At 42.3% G+C, this 15,011-nt stretch overlaps 1 protein-coding gene across 1 annotated transcript in view; it reads right to left on the bottom strand.

The window, feature by feature from the left end:
* Window positions 1-15,011, bottom strand: part of GLP1R (glucagon like peptide 1 receptor) — a 197,324-nt gene that overhangs the window by 72,043 nt on the left and 110,270 nt on the right. Inside the window, exon 4 of the mRNA XM_018559251.1 lies at window positions 4,483-4,604. Coding sequence (XP_018414753.1) covers window positions 4,483-4,604 — 122 coding nt within the window. The remainder of the gene's footprint in view (window positions 1-4,482; window positions 4,605-15,011) is intronic.

Here is a 15,011-nt window from a genome sequence, read left to right as displayed (position 1 = left end):
AGGAAGTAGCCGTCTACCTTGCTATCACACAGGGGCTTGTTAACTCCTGTGTGATAGCAATAAAGTTAGGTGGAAAAAAATGACATTCATTAAAAATAAAAAATGTTGGCAACCAGATGGCAGGGCGGGGGGGGGGCGTATTGTGGAACTTGGCCTTGGGGCGGCAGGGGGAGTAAATCCGGCCCTGGGGGTACAGGCAATGCCAGACACCTGGAATTAACCAGATATCTGCCACTATAATTCCAGCTAGGCTGACTACAGCCCTAGCTATTAGTGAATGTCTAGTAGCCACATCACAGAATGTGATGGGGGCTACAGGAGTCTGACAGTAGCAAGGTGTTTCTTTATGATTTGCCATCATAAGGGTATTTCAGAGGGAGCCCCCCACTACTGCCACTAGACCATATCCATCCTTACCCGGAGCCTTTACTGAGAGCAAACATAGATAACACAAGAGTGTGATTTACCAGCCTTGCAGCCCTTTATTTAAAAAATCCAGTCTAATATAAAACAAATAATAGCAAATAATTAACATTAACTAACAAGAAGAATGGGTGATAGTCCTTAAAGGCACCAGAAGGAAACATCCAACCAGAGCATTGTATCTGCACCCCAAATTCTGTTACTTAGCAATGTAAAGGGGGGACTCTTCCCCAATTGTTACATTGATTAGCAGCACTCAGGTGAGATAACTTTGCCAAATTAAATAGAATAAATGGAGGGTCGACACTAGGCAGATCTTCAAGAAGTAAGTTTATTTGGCTGGCCGGGAACATGGAGCACTTCAGGCACAGTCAATTATTATGGAAACGCAGGCCCCTTTTTATAGAGATTTGAATGATAAAACCATCTGTGTTACCTTGAAGTATCTACAAAAATCCCACAGTAATGGCACCGTGTACTCGTATTAGATCATGCCAAGAACATTAGATGGGCCTTCTTGTCTTGATAAGACTCCCTCACAGCAAGGTTAGAGGACAACTGTCTTGGCATTGAATCCATTGTTTCTTAAGCCAAGGTCAGAAAACATGTTTATGACTTTATGTCACCAAACTCTTGTTACCTCCCTCTATAAGGCCTAAATGTTCTACATGAACTCTAGTTACCTCGACCTACAAAGCTTTGCCTATTCATACAACTCATTAAATATGAATTATAAATATAAATAAATGCAGTATGATGTTTTAAACAAAATATTACGCTAATTATCCCACCTCAACCTAACCACTGAACCATCACATTCTCAAACAATTCATTCCCACACAGCTCCCTCCTCATGTATCACTTGCCCCTCCTCTTTCAGATTGTAAGCCCTCAGAGGCAGGGCCCTCCTTATCATCTTGTCTTGAATTGTATTGTGATTGTAATGTCCCCCTTATATTGTAAAGCGCTGCGCAAACTGTGGGCGCTATATAAATCCTGTATAATAATAATAATAATTAACATAGCAGAGGCTTGAACATGTGATTAGCAGGGATCAGTTTTCCCTATACAGGGGGCCCCCAAGGGCACTACAATGCAGCAGGGGCAATAATAGAGACCTACTGCAAATATCCAACCATACACCAATCCTGAGTCTCACCAACTGGACCACACTAAAATGTGATACCATATCTTAGACAGAACCCACTTTTACCAAATAAACACTTTCAAAGACCCTCAGGCCACACTCTAGCTGCCATGTCTAAACAAAGAATAATTAGTAACAGGAAACAAAATGTAGGACAGAAGAGGGGGAAGCTCCTTGGCTGCTGGTCAACCTAAGAATGCTCTGCTCCTCTTTGCTGACCATTGCAAAGAACCCTCCGTATCAATCAGGTAGGAGGACCTTCTATTTTTTATTCTCTTAACCCGCCAGCTGGCACCCCTTCAACCTGGTCATGCAGCCCCTAAGCCTATGTCCTATTTGCTAAGGGCCAGATGTTTTGCACCATGCAGTTCACTTTTTATTTATGTTTTTGCTTTACGTAATGTATAATTTTGTTTACGCTTATTTTCCATATTTTTGCATGAGCGCAGGAGTCTGGGTCTGGTCAGTGGGGATCTGATCTAGCTTTACCATGGAGCTCTGCAGTAATAGATCACTACTAATAGTGATCCACTGCTGACTGCATATAGTAAATCAAATGATGAATTTGATTTACTGCGCTAATTAGGAGACAGGTGAGCTAAAAAGGGATCAACAGTTTAAAGCCGCCAGACAAAGGTTAATGAAACCTCACTGAAATTTTACAGACACAGCCACAAATACCCTTGTAAAAAATTTGTTAGTTGCAAAGCCACAGAGACTAAGAAAAAAGTTTAAATCTAATGTTAACCATAAAGAATACAAGATATTAGGGTTGCACAGATACTTTTCGAGTACCAGTGCAGATACTTGACATTTTCATGAGAACTACCAGGGTTGCAGCGGTTGCAGATTGGACCTGGCTCTGGCACTCCATCACTGTCCTGAAATCATTAGCTTGTATTGATTTAGAAAAACTGTCACATGACAATAAACAAAAATGTATCAGTACTCATACTTGTAAGTACTCTGCAAGTACCAGTACTCGTACTCGCAAAACTGGTATCTGTGCATCCCTTTATTTATATTTATAAAAACACAATCGTACATTAAAACAGAGATGTACTAATCCCAGGAGCTCCGTGTGCTCCCTACAAATGACAGCTGCCTCCTAATTTTTGAATTTTTCTCTAGTGTAGTCTTGGAGCTCAAAAGTATCGGTACATGTACTCGTACTTGTACCGAGTACTGTACTTGGTATCTGTGCAACCCTACAAGATATACAAGTTTTTTTCCTGTCACAGTAAATTTGTAACCTATTTATTGAAATGTCCCTTTGGCCTTCAATATGTGGGTAGGACCACCAGGGAGTTAAGAAAAAGATTGGAGGAACATGTTTATAACACCAAAAGAGGGTTTTATAAACATAGTTTATCCAGACACTTTAGATTGTATCATAACCGGGACCCGGAAGGGATGAAAGTAGTGGGTATTGATAAAAGTGAGCCACATTGGAGGGGATCCAACCTCACCAGACAAGTATCAAAAAATGAATCCAAGTGGATTTATTTATTGGACTCATTAACACCCAGAGGTCTTAATATAGACTTCGATTTGAACTGTTTTTTGAGCGACACTATAGTGCTTCTGGAGGGATGGGGGTACAAAGTAAATCTCCCTTCTCTCTGACTTGTCCTTTACTTGTGGGCATGTGGCATTGACATTGGTGTTTGCTTATTTATATTTAACAAATAAAAAAATGTTGTATATAATTTTATGTTTTATTTTTATACATATTCTTTTTAGTGCATGTATTAACTCTGGGGTCCCATACTCTATTTTGTATATTGCATATATTGCATAATTTCGTCCAGATAAATAATAAAACTTTAATATTTAAAAACGTACTCACATGGAATAAGTTAAAACAGAAGAGCGGAGAGGAATACAAGCAATAGTCCAGCTCAATACTCCACGAACGAGGATGCTCTCCCGTCCTTCCGGCACGGATCAAAATAGTGACGTCAGTAACTCCGCCCACCCTACGTGCGTTTCGTCTCACATGACTTCATCATTTATTATTTATCTGGACGATACGCACTATGTGTTTATTGCTTATCTCTTTCTGGATGGATATCATTATGAACTGGTCTGGTGTATATGCCTAGAGGGTGTCCCTCCCTGCCAAGAAGGGAACAGTGTTTTATAACCTTTATTGGTTATCAGCTCAGGTGAGCACCCACCTGCGCACCACTCTTTATCACGTGTGGATTGGAGCATCTGTTTAGTGCGTGGTATACAAGAGTTTGGATAAGAAGATCGCTATTGGCACTGCTATCACTTTCCACTTTTTTCCATCACTTTTCCTTTGTGATCACTTTTGAATTTTCACTTTTATGGGACTTTTTGTGCACTGATGTTCATGTTTTGATGTTTATATATATATATATATATATATATATATAATTTTTTTGTATACATTTACTAATGTACTTCTGTAACCCAGCGCAGAGCCATGCTGCATCTGGGAAGGTTCTAGACAATATTGTCTCTTTAGAGCCAGAGGTAGCTATGCCTGTCCCCTCTCTGTCTGTCCGGCCAATGAACAATGGAGGAACAGAGAGGGTAAGTGCAGGGAGAAGACACCAAGAGCTGAACAATCGATGGCTACATAATCTTCAGCTCCCATTGTAGAGCCGATAAAACAGCTGCAGTGTCCCATGCCAGCTCTAAGCAGCGGGGAGAATATATTTGAATCTCCCTGCACTCCTCCTTTAACAATGTATCGATGAGCTTAAGGTATATATTTTATCTGTCAAGAGTTCACATTTCACTGCACTTACAAGAAAAAATTATTTCCTATACTGAAGATATATTGCTCTCCTTGCTTACATAACATAACATAAAGCTAATTCATCAAAATTGTATATACACACACATACACACAGATGAGAACTCAACATTACGCTAGTTACCTTCAATGACTGGTCCTCACATTCTGACAGGTTCCTCCAGGGGACAGTAGAGTTCTCCTTGGAATCTCTGACTAGCCAGGTGCCCTCCAGGGTGCAATACCGGAACACCTTGCCGTGTGCCACTGCAAAGAGATAAGCAGACAAGTCTTCATCACAAGAATTCTTTCGTACACTGACGACTGCAGATGCTGCAAACATGAAGGTCTGTATAGTAGTGAGTGCCCGACTCTTTATGGTGCATTATTTCAGTAGGGCATTTTGGTTCATGTATATTTGGGCACAACCAGTGCCAACACTAACAAAATCCACTCTTGAAAGAAAGCTGAAATAAACCTGAAAACCCAAATGATAACATCTTAAAATAAAGTATTGCACTGGAAAAGACTATTAAAATATCCTGAACCCAGTGGCCTATCCAGGGTATGGCACATAAGGCACATGCCCTGGGTGCCACTTGAAGGGGGGGCACTGCTCAATTAGTCAGCATAAGTTCACCCACTACGAAGACAGCTGACTTTTTTTTTCTCCCCACCGCTCTCCTATACACATCTCCCTGCCAGCTCTTAGCAACCAGAGCAGGTGGGAAGATGTATATACCAGCAAGACACTCTAACCGGCATCCCACCCAGCTCCTGGCAACCAGTGACAACATTGGTTTCCAGGAGTTGAACGGGATGCCGGCCAGAGCATCCTAGGTTGCTAAAAACTGGGCATGGCCATACACATCTTTTAGAAAGCTGCCACGCTCTGGTCAGTGTCCCGTCCAGCTCCTGATAACTAGTGACGTCACTGGTTGCCAGGAGCTTGGTTTTCTCTGAGGAATCAGAGGAAACCATGGTGGGACCAAGCGGATCAAAAGTAGCCCCCCTCCAGAAGGAAGGACAGTGTCAACACCAATTCAGAGAGGATTTGAAGATCTACAGCCGAGTGATACACAAATAAGATCAAATTTTTTTAATAGTTAAGGTCCTTGAATGCATTTGCAAGATTTAATTCACGAGTGTAGTGTCACTTTAAGCTCTGATGAAGGCGGGCAGTTGTTTAGCACGAAACACGTTGGCATCCCCATAAAAACATCTGCATTTCATAATAACTAATTTTTGAACTAAATAAAAATTAGCAGTAAATACCGTCCCTGGTATTTTATTAAAACACCCCCATAAAACAGGTGCAGGTGATGCAAGAGCTCTGATGCAATTCATTTATTAAGCAAATTAATAACAATGTTAATGTTAATAAGCAAATTCTGACTCCGGACCTTCGGTGCTGTTTTTCTAGCAGGCTGCTAATTAGAACAAATATCTACACAAGCATATTGCTGACCTCTAACCAGGGGCGTAACTAGAGATCAGAGGGCCCCATAGCAAAATTTTCTATGGGGCCACTGCAATTTCTAGTTAACCCCTTGCAGAGCACACCCCCTTGTGCCCCGGGCCCCATAGCGGCCGCCTGGGTCGCTATGGTGATTGTTACGCCACTGCCTCTAACCCTTCACGACACCTAACCTTTAGCTGCCACTCCACTCTTGGTACTATACATAACACCCAGAGCAGTACTTCTGCCAAAAATAACAAAATAAGCATTAGGAGCCTTTTAAAAGATCAAATAACAAAACCAGCTTTTTGCTGCAATATTCACCTTCAGCCCATTGACTTCCCCTGCAGTACTTTTTTTTTTAAGCCCTCATTCTGATGACTAACAACATTCAACTCGCTTTATCTGAGCCTAGGTTGTCCTGCACCCACCTCCTGCCTGTGACAGGACAGTGAAAGAATGTCAGAGACCATCTGGTATTGCGCGTGCGCGGGGTCCCGTTTTCCATACCATTGGAAAACAGGCACTTGCGCACGCCACAGAGTGGCTGTAAAAAAGAGCGCGCCAAGCGGCGCACAGGAAGTGACACGGTGCGCTAATAGATTACACTATTTAAACCAAGCCTGCCTGTCTCCAAATTGCTGGATTGTCATTAAGCTCCCCAGTGTTCCTGTGTTCTTCTTTCTTGTATTGCCTGACTTCTGACCCGGATTGTTTGTGACCATTCTTTATTTCTGCCTGCCCTTGACCTTGGATCATTTACTGGACCTTGCCTGCCCGATCGGTGTGACCGTGGCTCGTTTGACTCCGATTACGAATCCTGCTCTACTCTTCACCCAGCACCTTGACTCCAGCTTGCACGGTGTGATCACCATTGGCACCGTTGCCATTCACTGTCTGCTTGGACTCTGTCCCCAACTCCAGAGTCCTTGGGACACGAGGTGCAAGGGAGGCCTTCTCACGCATTCAGTCTCTAACCAGGTACGTGACAAGAAGAAGCAGCACAGTGATGAGTTCATCTCTTTGTTATTCTGCATTCTCCTCCCAGCAGCATTCTTCTTGTCAGCACATGAACCAATTGGCTCCTTGTCCTGCTTCTTCCTTTTGCACTCCAGCCTTGCTGTACAGGGAATACCTGTACAGGTCAAACTCAAGTACTTATACTGCTTGTATTTAAAAATGTAATTACGTATTAATGATTACAAAGCTGCATTAATTTGGGTTGTTTATTTCTGCCTGGAGTTCAACTTTACAATTAACTCTCAACACTTAACCCAACACCTATTATTTATTTATTACAGGTACTTATATAGTGCCATCAATTTACACAGTGCTTGACATATTGTATATTCACATCAGTCCCTGCCCTCAAGGAGCTTACAATATATGGTCTCTATCTCACATGCATACATACACACTAGGACCAATTTGCACAGGAGCCAATTAACCTAGCAGTATGTCTTTGGAGTGTGGGAGGAAATCGGAGTACCCAGAGGACACCCACACAAGCACAGGGAGAACGTGCAAACTCCATCCAGATAGTGTCCTGGCCAGGACCGGAGACCCAATTGCTGCAGGCCACTAAGAAACCTAAAACTCCCCTAACAACCCTTTCACATGGGCATCGCTGTCTGTCAACTCTAGAGACATTATAGAAGGTTATTGCAGCTCATTGTATATAACAATTGATATATATGATCTTCTCTGTTCAGTTTTTCTCCAGCTCTCTCCATTTCATTACCATCTCATTGTATAGATCTGGATTTGAAGCATGCAAACCCAAACCGACCATGACATCTGTTAGAGCCATAAGGGCGAGGTCAAGAGGTAGAACAAGTGTTAATAGGACAGTTTATCACCCCGTGAAGATCATTGTGTGAGTTGATGATGGGTATATCGTTTAGGAGCCACTCAGAAAAAAAAGAGAGAATTGCAAGTATTAGATTATCCCGATCACACGTGCGAGGAGTAATGCGAGGAGTAATGGCCGCATTTAAAGTGATTTTGTTAGAAGTAATGGATGGCGAGGGGCACGACCCACACACAGATCTATAGAAATATCATTATACATTCACACACGCTTGGCTTGCTTTTTGTCTTCCTTCTTCATTGTATGTAAGAGCCAGATGAAAGTACAATAAAAAAAAGGTTCCCCAATTACCTTCAGTGGTCAGTGGAAAATGTCTTCTCAATGATTTCTGCTGCGAAAGGGTTTTAACGACTTCCACAGAAAAATTGGCCTAAGTTTCAGGAATTCATCACGAATGAATACACTGTGTTTAAAGGAAAGTTGTTATAAGACAATCGCTACGATGTTCATGGCCAGTAGTGCATGCCGAGGGAGGACATAAACATTCGGGGATGACCATTTGAGACTCTCTATTCCCCCCGAGCCTCCTGCCTGGAGGGTGTGTGAAGTGAAGCACTGTTTGACCAGGCCTGCAGCCTGCAGGTGTTCAGGTATGGAGATGCAGTCGGGGTCTGCAGCTGTTCTGCCAGTGCAGGAGGAAGCTGTGCCTTGGATGGAGAACCAGGGAGGAACTTCATCTGTTGGAGGTGGCAGAGAAGCCAGAACTGGGCTTGAACCTTGCAGGAACTCTGCTTTCACACCAGGGGAGTTTTGTGCTATGTCTACCAACCAGCTAAAGTTCTACAATACACAGTGTTGTTGCAATCAGTTTAAAGGCCCTCTGCACTGTGAAGCTGGGAATTGGTCAGTGAGGCTGGGGTCTATATTCTTCTAGTTGTCTGTAACCCTTTACCCTCACTACCATGTGAGCTGCTGAAGGAATAAAAATCTCTGAAAACCCTTAAAGTGACTGTTGCCCAACTTTATATTCACACCCTACAACCGGCTAAGGATCGATCCCCAAAGTTAACTGTCAGCCTACCCTGCCTCTAAAGTACCCCACATTCCCACATGTGGATCAAATAGAAAGCACAGGGGCAACCTCATCTGTATGCTGCTGCTCCTTGATGTTCCAGTCACAAGCTGAGGCATGGCCCTTAACCAGACTATGTTGCCCAAAGTGCATACAGTACATTCCCAAAACTCTTTTTTTAGGATAGAGTAGGGAAGGGTTAAAACCCCTGCCAGGTTGGCTGTGTCCCATTGGGGACATTTTCCTTTCATTCCTGTCCTAGAACTTCTACAGGAAGTTAGAGGAAGTGAGGGAAATTCCCCTCTTAGGTGGATGACCCCAAAACAGGTGTCCTCATTTTAGGATTTCCTCTCACCTTTTGTTTTGGGGACAACTCTAAAACAAATGCATGCCCTAGTGTGGTGTACCTAGTAGTGCTGCATTTGTTGCTTTGCCTTTGATTAAATGGTGAAACCCATGGAAAGGATTTTTCCCTCAGCATGGGTATTTTTTGGTATAACCCAGAAGAAAGTTGCAATTACTATCGCAAAAAGTGGGTCTGCTGACCCGTAGTTGCATTAGGTTGATGGAACATCACAGAACATATCATCATAGTTTTCTTTGGGCCATTTTGTCTACTATGAAGATGACAGATAGTAACAGATTAAGTAGCTCCTGAGCATTGGGTTGATGTCAAGGACAGCTGACCACATGTACTCCTGCACTAGGTGGCATAAACAATGAACTAAACAGACAGCATTGGTCAGATAGAAAGGTGGTCAAATATTAACTGTCATTGCAGTGCTTGGGCCTTATCATTGGAGACTCATACACCATCTAAAAGAAATTAGATAGTCTGGCTATCTTTTTATTGTGTGGTCTAACACAGAGTGTTCATCTGAAATAAAAGTATTGTCTTGGAAATTATGGCGTGGGATTCCTAGGCTTGTGGCAACCCCGTGTGAACAGGAACCAGACTGCTTTCATTATTCTTGGGGTGGAGAGGTCTTTAATGTATAAAAAACGTTGCAGTCGAAGTACCTCATTTGCCCTTCTGTGAATTACCTATATAAGTTTGTTGGGCATCCCATTTTAAAGCCATGGTCATTATTTCATGGGCATATTATCTGTGGCCATGGGCATATTATCTGTGGTATAGCCTTATCCCCCTTTGCAGCTATAACTGCCTTTTCTGGGAAAGGTTTCCACAAGATTTTGCAATGTGCCTGTGGAAATTTATATCCATTCAGGCAAAACTGTATTTGTGATGTCAGGTACTGATGTTGGATAAGAAGACCTGGCTCACAAACGGTGATTCAGTTCATCCCATGGGTATTTAGTAGGGTTGAGGTCAAGGCTGTGCGAAGACCAGTCAAGATCCTCTACATCAAACTGGTCAAACCCTGTGTTTTTGGAGCTGGCTTTGCACACAGGGGACAGTCATGGTGGAACAGAAAAGGGCCTTCGCCAAACTGTTACTACAAGGTTGGAAGCTCACAATTGCACAACAACAATTTCTATAACAGTACCCTACACTGTAAAAACTTAAATTAAATCATTTGAAGGTGTACCTGTATATTTTTGGCCATATGATATACTGTATATACAGTACATGTAGTAGTAGTAGTAGTGAGAACCATTTAAAAAACACACTTTTAAATGATTGTTGTGATAGGATAAATGTAAGCCCATTACTGACCATCTTCTGGAAATACTACTAGCCTGGCTCTCACTAGTTTCAGTGCCATTTGATCTACTGGTATAAAAAATTTAAATCAAAGCCAGGAAACCATCATTTTCAAAAGAACATGTGACAGCCTACACATTTCCTTCAAGACACAATGCAGCACAATAAAAATGCATTGAAAAACATGCCTAAAGCAACCCTGTCATTAATAGAGAGGGCATACCTGCAAAGAAGAGAGTACTTGACCTTTCCCACAGCTATGTTCACGAGGAAATCCTCCATCGAAGTGAACTGGGAAACTTTAAAGAGCCAATTAAAGCCAATTAAATGATGACTCAAGGTCCAGTTAACCATAAGAGCAGAAAAATGGAATCTACAGTATACACATCTTTAAGGAGTATCGTTTGTCAGGGTTGCCCACTGCACTCAGTGGTTCCTCTCGCTGACCTCCACATCATTACAGGACACAGTACAGGGCACAGTGGTGGCATGGAGGTTGGTGGGAGTACTTGGCATTGAGCCGTTCTTCCCATTCATTGCTTGCTTATGTAGGCATGCCTTCAAAGTGAAATTTCAGCCATTTTTCTACTGCAGAGAAGGATTAGAAGCTTGGTCATAATTATTTTTCTGTCTGTGGTGATTGAAGCAGACAGGGAGGAGCCTCTGGGACACGAAGGCAGAATTGTACGATTTTAAACCCTTCCCACTTTATCCAAAACTTTTTTGCACTTCACTTTAAAACTTCGCATTAAGTACAGAAGTTTGATTGGCTCCTTTAATTTTTGTATGACTTTTGATTTCGTTTTAGAAAGTCTTTTTTGTTGTATGAAAATCATTCAGGCAAAGTGAACTCCAGCATAGGATAATAGGATATTGAGTTTAGCCCAGGGGCAGGCATCAAGAATGTCACCGTCACTTATTAAATATGGTTTAGAGTCACAGAGTGGTTTGGGAGCTCTGACAACGATCCTAATTCCACCTTATTAAAATATAACACGGATATTGATGGAAGGCTGCATGGCCTACTTTAGCCGTGTTTCATAATATATGAAAACTCTGCAACCTCAGGGCTGAAAAAATGCCCAAACTCGAAACAGCATAAACTCAGAATGTAACTCCAGTTTTAGCAAAGGTAGAACCAATCAGTCCAGTCAGAAATGTACATTTCTCTGCAGATCCATACCTGTTTCTGTTCTGTAAATACTGAGACATGCCAAACCAGAACATTTACAAGTGCTAAGTGGGAGGGCCATTGTAATTCACATGATTGTCCCAGTGTATTATAAGAAATATTGCACCCACCTAAAGTTTCCTAGATGTGCATCACTCTAGGGGGTCTATTTATAGACAATTTCCCCTGCAAATATCCGTAAATGTTCATTTTGGGTGAATAATGGCAAAAACAAACATTTTTTTTGCCAGTTTTGCCCACTAGATGGAGCTGAGGAGCATGCTCAGCTTCATCCAGTGGCCATAGTGTAGTATTACATGGTAATACATTCGAACTGGAAAAACAATATATCAAGAGCACTTTTTGTTGGCATTATTCACCAAAAACTAACATTCACAGATATTCGCAGGGTAAAGGGCCCTGAGAATAGTTAATAAATAGACCCCTAAGTATCTATTCTGCAAAGGGCACTTCACCCAGGACTAATACGGTATATACCAGCTGGTAGGAATTAAAGGGGCAATTTTATTAAAACTGATTTTGCTAAAAAATTACAGGTTTTTTACTAGTGTTTTTTTCTGCGTTTGATTGTAAATGTTATACTGTCACTTTATTTCTTTTATTGTTACTTTTTGTCACTGTTTCTTGTTATTTTAGAGTTCCTCTGTTTCTCAGTGTCTATAGTTATGTTCTCATCTAAGGAGAGGCAAGAACAAGTCAAGGATAGTTAATAAGAGCTACTATAACCCTCAGGAGCCATGTAAAGCCCATTGTACCCTTAAAAACCACCAAATGCCACCTTCACCCCCTCCATGCACTTCAATGCATTTTTCCCAAATGTTCTGATTTTTTGGCGACATTAAAAGTCTCAATGTCTCTCAGCAATACCAGCCAGCTTCCCCTGTACCACCTTTCCCAATGCTCTTACCTTTAGATGCTTTAGAGATGCATCATGGGATTTGTAGTTTCACAACAGCTGGAGGGCCAGAGTTTGGCCACCCCTGGAATAGGCAGTATGATATATACTATGTTAATTCTCTCTGAACTAATATTGATCAGTCCCATAGTATATTTTATTGTAGTTGTGGAAAGACTAGAGAAAAGTTAGAATTTTTGTAAAGCTTTAACACTATATGGCCAAGATTTGAGGACACCTGGCCATCACACCTATATGAGCTTGGTCAACATTGCATTCCAAAACCATGACCTTAAATTTGGAGTTGCCACAGCGACCCGGGGCGGCACAGGGGGGCCTGGCCAGGGCGAGGAACAAAGGGGTCCCCCTGATGCCGTGTGGGCCTCCTGGGTCGCTATGGCATTGCAAGGCTGCTGGCTGTCACTGGCGTCTGTGAGAAGGAACGCGCCGCTGTTCAGATCACTGGCAACCTGTCAGTGATCTGTGAAACGGCATGTTCCTCCTCACAGCCGCTGCATAGTCATTGACAGCCAGCAGCTGCGGAGGAGAACGCTGGGCCCTGCGTCGGCAGAGGAGGAGGAGGCGGGGCCCGGTGATGAAGGAAGAGGCAGGGCCAGCCAGTGATCGTGGAGGAGGCGGAGGCCCAGCGGTGGAGGAGGCTGACAGTGGGTCGGGGCTGACAGGTAAGAGGTGTGCAGGGGAGAGTCTATGGTGGGCTCTGCAGGGTAACTCTCAGGTGGGCTGTTTGGGATTTCAGGTGGGCTTTGCAAGGGGCGTAACTAGAAATCACAGGGCCCCATAAAACATTTTGCTATGGGTCCCTGTGATTGCTAGTTACGCCGCTGGGTACAGTCATGTTGAAACAGAAAATAGCCTTCCCCAAACTGTTACCACAAGGTTGAGCTAAAATGTATTTGTAAGCTGTAGCATTAACTTTACCCTTTACTGGAAACACTTCAACTCAACAATTTCAATATTATTTCCTCACTCAACATGTCACTTGCAAGGTCCATCAACATCAAAGCAGAAAAGTCGTTTTGTATCCTAAAACCAGACAATACGTCATTATAAATTTCCAAGCAGTGTTCATTCAGTGGAAGTGTTATTTATAAAGGGCATAATGACACCCAATAAAATGAGTAATGTCTACTTATCCCTCAATTGTCTCTGTAATTATGATGCTGTTGCTACTTTTGACTCACTTTGTGTTCGGTAACTGTCAGGAGTCAGAACAATTAGCCTGGGCGACACAGGATGTGCCAGGGCTGGCGTGGTACAAGGGTGCCCACTAAATAACTAATCTACTTCCATTACCGTTAATTGAAGGGACGCCGGGGCAGGATTTTTGTCCACTCTGACGATACTCAGCTATCGCAAATAAGGGGTAATGTTAGGTAGAGTACATGATGATTTCTTTCTTTTTAATTTAAAAAGTACCAGCCAGTATAATGTCAGAAATGAACAGAATGAATAGACACAGAGGCTACTAAAAATTAAAGGCATACCAAGAACCTAAAACATGGGCTTTAGATATACTTTAATGTAAATAATCTTACCTATGAATACTAATGTAAAGAAAACCATGTTTGCACCATTGGCCAGTCCCTGTGTCATTAGTTGACTGCTAATATGTAATAGAATGCTTATAGTAAAAACATTGCCCTGTAGCCCCACTTTGTTCTTCTCTCGTGCTTCTGTTACATTGTATTAGCAGGTAACTAATAAAAGAGCATTTGTCTCAAACTCTACTGCTGGCCTTTGTAACATCATTGTAGGGACGAGCTTCAGGTTCAGGTTGACCATGAGTTTGACTCTCTGTAATATCATTGTAGGGTGGGCCTCTGTAACATAATTGTAGGAATAAGCCTCAGGTTCAGGATGACCATGAGTTTGACCCTTTGTAACATCATAGTAGGGTTCGGCTCTGTAACATCCTTTTTGGTAGGAGCTTCAGGTTAAGGTTGACCATGAGTTCTACTCTCTGTAATGTAATTGTAGGGTGGGCCTCTGTAAAATCATCATAGGGTTGTCGGAATAATCTTCAGGTTCAGGATGACCATAAGTTCGACCCTCTGTAACATCATTGTAGGGTTGACCTCTGTAACATCATTGTTTGGATGAGTGTTAGGATTAGGTTGACCATGAGTTGGATCCCCTGTAACATTATTGCAGGGTTGGCCTCTGTAACATCATTGAAGGATTGCCCTCGGTAACATTATTGTAGAGTTGGCCTCTGTAACATCCTTGTAGGGTTCGGCTCTGTAACATCATTTTAGGGATGCTTCAAGTTCAGGTTGGCCATATGTTCAACTTGAATCCAAGCTGTTTGCAGTTCTGCGGATGAGCAAGCAATTTGGCCAGTTCATCTGCCCACCAAACTGCCATCTTTGATCTAACAACCAATGATGCTATGCAGCCTAGACAGCCCACACAGCATCATTGGTTGACTGGTGGCTGAGCTGCACAGCGTCATTGGCTGCTAGGGCAGAGACAGGCACACCATAACATTTTATGTTTATATTTTATAAACATTTTATAAAATTTTATATATTTGTAATTTACACATTAAACTTGTCTGAG

Source organism: Nanorana parkeri, unplaced genomic scaffold (genome assembly GCF_000935625.1).
Source record: "Nanorana parkeri isolate BGI_ZX_2015 unplaced genomic scaffold, ASM93562v1 scaffold385, whole genome shotgun sequence".
NCBI lineage: Eukaryota > Metazoa > Chordata > Amphibia > Anura > Dicroglossidae > Nanorana > Nanorana parkeri.
This window is presented reverse-complemented; position numbering and strand designations above follow the sequence as displayed.